The sequence below is a fragment of the Barbus barbus genome (assembly GCF_936440315.1).
Source record: "Barbus barbus genome assembly, chromosome: 17".
NCBI classification, from domain to species: domain Eukaryota; kingdom Metazoa; phylum Chordata; class Actinopteri; order Cypriniformes; family Cyprinidae; genus Barbus; species Barbus barbus.
In genome coordinates this window covers 21,537,038-21,545,318 of record NC_136745.1, presented here as the reverse complement: position 1 = coordinate 21,545,318, position 8,281 = coordinate 21,537,038, and the positions used below count along the sequence as shown (strand labels likewise).

Here is an 8,281-nt window from a genome sequence, read left to right as displayed (position 1 = left end):
TAATTTGCAAAAACCGATAACTCCATTTTTTTTAATTGCGGATTCCAAGTAATATCAATCAAACTGCAGTTGGGTTGTTTTGATTAAGTAATTATAACTTAAACAAATGCAGGTCATTTACAAAATTAAAGTTAATTGAAAGTATTTTTTTTTTTTGGCAAATGCAGATAACTCCACATTTCATGTTTTAGAGTAAAAAAAAATACAAAAACTTGTTTAATCTTTGTAATCTACTCAGATGACAATGTAGACGCTTGACATACGTTGTTGTTGTGATCATAAACTGTATGAATGTGATTAGGGCTGTGCCTTGGCAAAATATGTCTTATTTTAGGAATAGGATATATTTTTAGGAAAGCTGTCACAACACCATATGCAAACCTTAGCAAAAAAGTAAATAAATAAAAATTGTTTAACCAGAACACACTGGGATCTGCATTTGCAATAATTGTGACAATTGTGATTTTACAAATTTTGATCTGAACAAAAAATTACATCTGCTTAATATCAATGAAAAATAAAGTGCTTGCAGGATTCCTAAAGAAATCAAAACAATTGTAAAACAATAAAATAAATAAAGATGTTGAACATTCTCAGAACCTTTCAACTTGGATTTCACAAGTTTTTCAGTTTGTAATTATGTTCTGCGTTGAATCGCCGAGGCCGCGATGCGAGCACCGCCCCAACTGCACAAAACGCCCCCAACATGACCCTACCGCCTGCCGTGCCACGTGCGAAGGCTCTTCAACATGGGACACGGCAAGCGGTGGAACCGAGGTGGACGTTACCACAAAAGCCCGAATGACGCCACACTTCCTTTAGATAGCAATAGATAGCCTTAATTCAAGCAGCTTTACAGTATTAAACATGAAAAACCAGAGTCAGTGTCACTTTCAGTTAGAATTACAACTTGATTTTCTGTTATAAAGCAGCTCTCCAGTGGAGCTAGCTAATGATAAAATATTTGTATTAGTGGGAAAAAAATGACAGTTTGGTTACAGAGATCAAAGCTTGATCTAGCTAAGGACTGTTTTGGTTATCATAACCCTATAAGGTATTTTAAGACATTATGTTGTGAATAAAATAGTTTATCCAAAGCGTCTTATCACTTTCCTTAATTTTGTTTCTTATCTATACGACTTACAAAAGGAGCTGTTAGGCTGAATGTGCAAGATGTGTCATTCAGTTACTTTTTCATGTAGCAAATTAAATGGTGAGAGAGTGTCTCTGTCTATCATCTCATTTTGTGTGCCAAATACATCTATTTGTATAATGAATTGGTAACACTTTACAATAAGGTATCATTTGTTAACTTTAGTTAATGTTTTAACTAATTAACATGAATGAACAATGCATTTATTACATTTAAGTATTAATCTTTGTTAATGTTGGTTAATAAAAATACAGTTGTTCATTGTTTGTTCATGTTAGTTCACAGAGCATTTACCAATGTTAAAAAATACAACTTGTGATTTTTATAAATGCATTAGTAAATGCTGAAATTAACATTAACTAAGATTAATAAATGCTGTAGAAGTATTGTTCGTTTTTAGTGCATGTTAACTAATGAACCTTATTGTAAAGTGTTACCAATTAATTGTATAATAATTGTAATTACATAATATGCTTTTCTAAAGCTGAAGTGACCTTTATGTTAGAATATGTATAACTTAATATTTTAACTAATTGCAAAAGCCGAATAATCAATCAAAAACGACTGATTAATCAGTGAAATAATCGACGATTAGTTGATTAATCATTCTAATAATCGTTAGATATTACAAAATAATCATTTGTTGCAGCCCTAGTGAGGTGTGACATGGAAGCGATCACCCTGTGGCACTGCTGAGGCACTATTGAGTTAAAGTCCTGCTGGAAAAGGAAATCAGCATCTCCATAAAGCTTGTCAGCAGATGGAAGCATAAAGTGCTCTAAAATCTCCTGGCAGACGGCTGCATTGACTTTGGACTTGAATGGACCAACACCAGCAGACGTCACGACACCCCAAATCATCACTGACTTTGGAGACTTCACACTGGACTTCATGCAGCTTGGATTCTGTGCCTCTCCACTCTTCCTCCAGACTCCAGACATTGATTTCCAAATGAAATGCAAAATTTACTTTTATCTGAAAAGAGGACTGAGCAACAGTCCAGTTCTTTTTCTCCTTAGCCCAGGTAAGATGCTTCTGACGTTGTTTCTTTTTCAGAAGTGGCTTGGTAGCCCTTTTCCTGAAGACGCCTGAGCGTGGTGACTCTTGATGCACTGAGTCCAGCTTCAGTTCACTCCTTGTGAAGCTCTCCCAAGTGTTTGAATCAGCTTTGCTGGACAGTATTCTCAAACTTGCGGTCATCCCTGTTGCTTGTGCACCTTTTCCTATCCAATTTCTTCCTTCCAGTCAACTTTGCATTTAATATGCTTTGATACAGCACTCCTTGAACAGCCACCCCTTTCAGTATTGACCCTCTGTGACTTACCCTCTTTATGGAGGGTGTCAATGATCGTCTTCTGGACCATTGCCAAGTCAGCTGTCTTCCCCATTATTGTGGTTTCAAAAAACAAGAGATACCCTGAATTTATACTGTAGGGATGGTCATTTATTGTAAATGTAAATATTCTAATATTTTGAGATACTGGATTTGTGACTTTCATGAGCTCTAAGCTCTAATCATCAAAATGAAAACCAAAAACTTTTAAAATGTTTTACTTTACATGTAATGAATCTAGAATATATGACATTTTCACTTTTTGAACTTTTTCACGATATTCTAATTTTTTGAGATGCACCTGTAAAATAATAAATGAGGTCTATAACTGTTACAATTAAATGCAACAATATATTTGTATAAAATAGAGTATTCAATAATAAGCAGTGTGCCCAAAAAAGTTTACTCTACACTCTTAACTGTAAAGGTTTAAAAAGAGTTTTCACAGGGATGCTGTAGAACTAAGAGCCTTTCAGTTCAAACAAAGAACATTTCTTAAAATGATTTTTTTTTGTCTTAGTGTAAAGAACATTTTAAAGATTCTTAATAACCTTTGCCAACTATAAATACTGTTGAAGATTATAACCATCAATGGCAATAAAAAAAAAGTAGATTAAGCCCTTTTTCTTTGCGTTTAAATCGTCTGATCATTTTTATTCATGTCTCTTTGGCGTATTTGTCATTGTTTTTGAAAAAATGTTTATGCATCCAGTTACACTGCATTGCAGCATGCTTCTGAAGATACATACATCAGCCTCTTCGAAGTTTACACAAAGTTACTTTTTACTAAGGATGATTGTGTGCAATGTTCCGGTTGAAAAGCTTGTTAGTTATCCTATCTGCTAGCACTCTGAGCTGGAGTTTTTACAGCCAGACCATCTCCCCCTTGGCCTTCTCTCACCAAACTACCATTCCATGTCTCACTGGATGAGCAGCTTTGAAGTAAATTTATATACTCCAGAGAAGTAACTGGATACTGTTAAAGTATGTGGTCTCTTTAAAAAGCCTATATTTTTTATCTATTTCCAGCAATATTTTTCCATACCAAAATAGTCGAAACAAGCAGAAGAGTCATAGTGCTGTGATGACTAACCCATTTGCCTGGAAGTTTGCTTATTAGGTAGGATACATCATTATTTCTTATATTTACTTTTCATATTTATGTAATGAAATGAACCCTTGGTTACACTTTGAATAGGAACAAAATTACACTGATGTTTAGGATATCGAAGCTGATGTTAAAGAAGTTTGGAGGAATGATGGCGAAAAATGATAGAGGTTAAGCAAATGAATGCGTATGGGACACATAACTTAGATTAGTTCTTTTAGAAGAAGATTTTCAAGGATACACATAAATTGCTTTTGCTGCTAAATATGATGCAACAATAAAAAGACAATAATAAGGTTGAACCATAGCTTGCCCATTAAAATGCTGTGGTATCAGATGATGAAAATACATGAGAAATGTACTGCTTGGGTGTGAAAAGGTTGATAAGTTAGATCTGGGGTTAACGAAGTGAGGTGAAGATCGGAAGGCGGGCATACAACATCTGGATGGTAGTACTAGGCTTGGAGGCTGACATTGCTATGATGATCATTATTTATGGAGTTTGGGGTCAGAGGTGGAATCCGATATCCGCCGCTAGTCCCAATGAAATGTAATTACAGAACAAAGAGCCTTGCTGTAGATGTGCACTTTCAGCCAACAGACTCACGCTCTCACACCATCCGTAGAATATGCAATGTGCTTCAGATAAGAAAGATGGGACATGAAGGTTGCCACCAATTTATTTAACCATGGGTGACTGCTTTGGTTGAAAGTCATGGTGCCTTATCTGGCAGTGCTCTCAGTTATTGTGAATCCATCAGGTGTGGAGAAACATCACATACAGCTTTCCAGAACAGGATAAACCAAGACAGATCATTCAGAAAAATTCAGATATTTTTTGATTGACAACGGAAAGTTTGAAAAAACACCAACAAATGGATTTCAGAGAGGTTGCAAAGAGATTCCTGTGAAAACCCCCTTTTGAAATCTGTATTTTTAAAAATGTGTATAGCTTTTCTTCTCTAATTTTCATTTTTGAATAAACTATCACGTTACCTTAAAAGTAAAACGTTTTATTTGCTTTTCATTTGGCAGATCATTTATGATTGTAGTCTGTTTTTTTTTTCTTCTGTTTTGTTGGTCATCCGTAGAGCCCGAGGTCATGATCCCCTTTCATTCTCACCTTTCTTCAGTTACGCCAGATGGTCGGGCATCTGATTTAGTGAAACCGCTGCCATTAGATCATCGTAAGAGAGGTATAGTCAAGTGACATCTTCTTGCCTGGTTGCCTCTTGCTACAGTAGAGTTCCCATTGGCCTCTCTGCTCACTGCTGAGTCTTTGCTTTTCAATGGCCCCATGGGTCAGTGCCCATCTGAGCATGATATGACCGCCAGAGCTCTACTGTGATTTATATCTCTGCTTCTCATTCCTTCTAAACTTTTGTAACCGGGTGAATCCTAGCCTATATTTGCTATAACTCATGCTAACAAAATTTTTTTTATGTGTCCTTGTTGGAAAGGTTTAATATTTCTAACCAAGCTCTGGATGATTAAAGGAAATGTAGGAGCACAATTTCCTTTTTAATTTATTTCAGTGCATTTGATTTCTCACTAATCAGCTATCGTTCTTTTTGTCTTGGAAATTAATCCGATGATAATCTTTCAGTCTCTGAGACCAGTTTTAAGGGCGTTTAAGGCTAGACCAGTATGTCTGAGCCTCCCTTGCTCCTGGCTAATCTAAATTGATCCGAATACGGGGGCCGTGTTACCCGAGGATAACTCAGTGGGTGATGTCCAATGCAGTGAAGGATAGAGGCTTTCTGCTGGTGTGTTCAGTCGGCCTACTGCGCCTTGCGCAACATCGCACTCACACAAGAGAATCAAATGACCAGTGCTATAAAGAGAGATACATTTAATTTATCTGGCTGAAATACTGTCTATATAAATAAACTATAGCTCACTAATAAACTATAGCTCACTCTCTCTTTCTGACAGGAACATTTTGATACTGGCGCATCATTTATTTTACCCCAATCGTATCCCATTACTGTGGCCGTATGCAGTAATGCTGACCTAGTCTCCTCCGTTTCCTCCTACAGTGTTTTATTATCCTCATTGTTCCTCTTGTCCTCTTTATACTGCTTTAAACTGACAGTGGGGTCTCTAGGCAAATGCGTTCTGCACTTGTGTCTGTGTGTCGACTCTTCCACTAGATAAGATAGACGACACTCGAGAAGAAGCACTGGAATATCCTTAAACTCACACACCGGTAAAACTCAACCAATTCTCCAGAGCTTTGTCGAACTGTTTTGGCACAAACCTCCCAGGAAACCTACTAAAGGCTTACAAGTTATGTGAGGATCTCTCATGACAAAGCCAGTGCAATGAAAGCGAGCATTTTTAGTATCACTTTGTTTGACTTTGTCTTTGCTGGAAAACACAGACTTTTTCTTTCTGCGGAGGACTAAGGTGAATTCTGTTTCTACATGCTTGAATGAAAGAAATAGTTCACCCAGTCATTAACATTTTTACTTTCTTCTGTGAAACATAATAGAAGATAACTGAAGATTTTTGTTTTTAAGTCAAGTTTTTTTTGTTTTATAATTAATTAACAATATACTTAATACATAATGAAACAATTAAATTAATTTTGGTGAATTGGTGAATTTTGGACCCTATTGACTTTCATTGTATTGGCAAAAACAGTTCTTCTTTTCGAACAAAATTATATTTTCTGAATATTATACAGTGTATATATATATATATATATATATAGTAAATTACAATACAATACAGTGTACATATGTAATATAATATAATGTAATATAATATAATATAATAATATTTTATAATCTATTTTGGGAGAAAAACATTCATTAAAGTTTCTTTTATATATTGTGCTTAACATTCACCATATGGACAAGAGACTCTGGAGTCCTTCGGGCTTGCAAATGTGATGTTTTATATATATATATATATATATATATATATATATATATATATATATATATATTCTAAAATACAATACAATACAGTGTATAACATATATAATGTTATATAATATAATAATATTTTATAATCTATTTTGGGAGAAAAACATTCATTAAATTTCAGTTTTTATATTGTGCTAAATAGATAAATCTTGTGAATGTAAATGCTAAAAAAGAATATACTTACAAACCTCAAGAGATTAATTATATGTTTTAACAGTGTTATCAGAAAAATACTAGTCGCTGCACCCCCTCTTACTTTATCTTAGTGATTAATTGTTCTTTAAAGGCTGTACAAGGAACACGATGAAATAAGCAGGAGCGACATCTCGGTAGGGCTTTGTTTCAGCATCCTACTTGTCTTCTCTTTCTTCTTTTGCTGCCTTCTTTACCCGTTTCTCTCACTAAGCAGTGTTTTTTTGTATCTCTAAGCAGGTGGGAGTGGAACTTAGAGTGGAGAAAGAGGTGCGGAGACAAACTGACAGCTGGAAAGAAGCAAACTAGAACAGACAGCAGCAAGAGAGAAGCGTAGAAGAGGAGGAACACAGCATGAATGTAGCATGGAGGTGAAGGAGCGTCGGCCTTACTGCTCTCTCTCTCGGAGCAGGAGAGAACGAGGGAGAGACTGGGAGAGGGAAGGAGACAGAGAGGAGGGGGAGGGCTACAGGGAGGGTCCCGGCAACCGCCGTCACACTGGCTCATCCTCCGTCCTTACCCAGAAGTCCTATAGCTCCAGTGAGACGCTGAAGGCCTTTGATCAACACCCATCCACCCAGGGGCTCTATGGGCATCGCATGCCAGACATGGTGCCAAGGGACACCGAGGAATACAGAGCTCCAGGTAAGTGCTCTTTAACATTCACCATATGGACAGGAGACTATGGAGTCCTTCAGGCTTGCAAATGTGATGTTTTAACAAGGAAAAGAAAAACAGGCGTTTGAAATGCTAAAAACAAAACAAAATAAGACTGAATAAACATGTATCTATTGACATATATTCACTCTAAAAAAAGATTTTATGGTATATAACAATGATTTTGCATCAAACTTTTCAGTGTGCACAATGTAACATTGTAATGAAGATGAAACTGTATATTTCTAAATTAAATAAGTCCATTATAGCATACTGGGATTCATGTTTTATTTTCCCTCTCCTTTTCTTATTAACAGCAACTACATACAATATAACACGGGCAGCTAGTTCTTTATAACTCTTAAATGAACTACATTGTAGACCATTTACTGTTCAATGAACACATTTTTCCAAATCAATAAAAGTCTGATCGTATGGGTTGCAAACAACAATTCAAGAGCTGTGTTGCACTGTGATCCGACACCTACGTTTTTATTTCTTCAATATCTTGAATACCTTTTATATACTGTAGACCAAGCCGCAAATGTAGTAGAGGTTGTTTTTTGCAAAGCACTGATTATCTAGAAATGTAAGCCATTTAATTCAATTTTAATTAGATTAATTGACTAAGTTACATATATTATTTCAGCCTGTAATTGAAGCGGTCTAAATGAAAGTATTTTCAATCAGTACAGAACAGTTAGTCAAAACACTTTTGTTAGACAGATGTATACAGGTTTGACACCTTCATTTTCATTTCATTTTGATATTTTATAAAGCCCACTCACACTCACTTGCTGATTATTCACAAACTATTCAAACTATTTTATAAATATTTGATGGTTTATCATGATAAGACACTTTTTAAGTGGAAGGGTAGGATACTGCTCATTCAAATTTAATTT

The 8,281-nt window shown here is 35.6% G+C and overlaps 1 protein-coding gene across 1 annotated transcript in view; it reads left to right on the top strand.

The window, feature by feature from the left end:
• Positions 1–7,084: 7,084 nt before the first annotated feature.
• The window catches only part of LOC306883667 (teneurin-3-like), a gene marked incomplete at its 5' end in the record, with an annotated part of 95,928 nt that continues 94,731 nt past the window's right edge, over positions 7,085–8,281 (top strand). The window contains one exon of the mRNA XM_079439042.1: positions 7,085–7,364. Within this exon, the coding sequence (XP_079295168.1) occupies positions 7,085–7,364 (280 nt within the window). The remainder of the gene's footprint in view (positions 7,365–8,281) is intronic.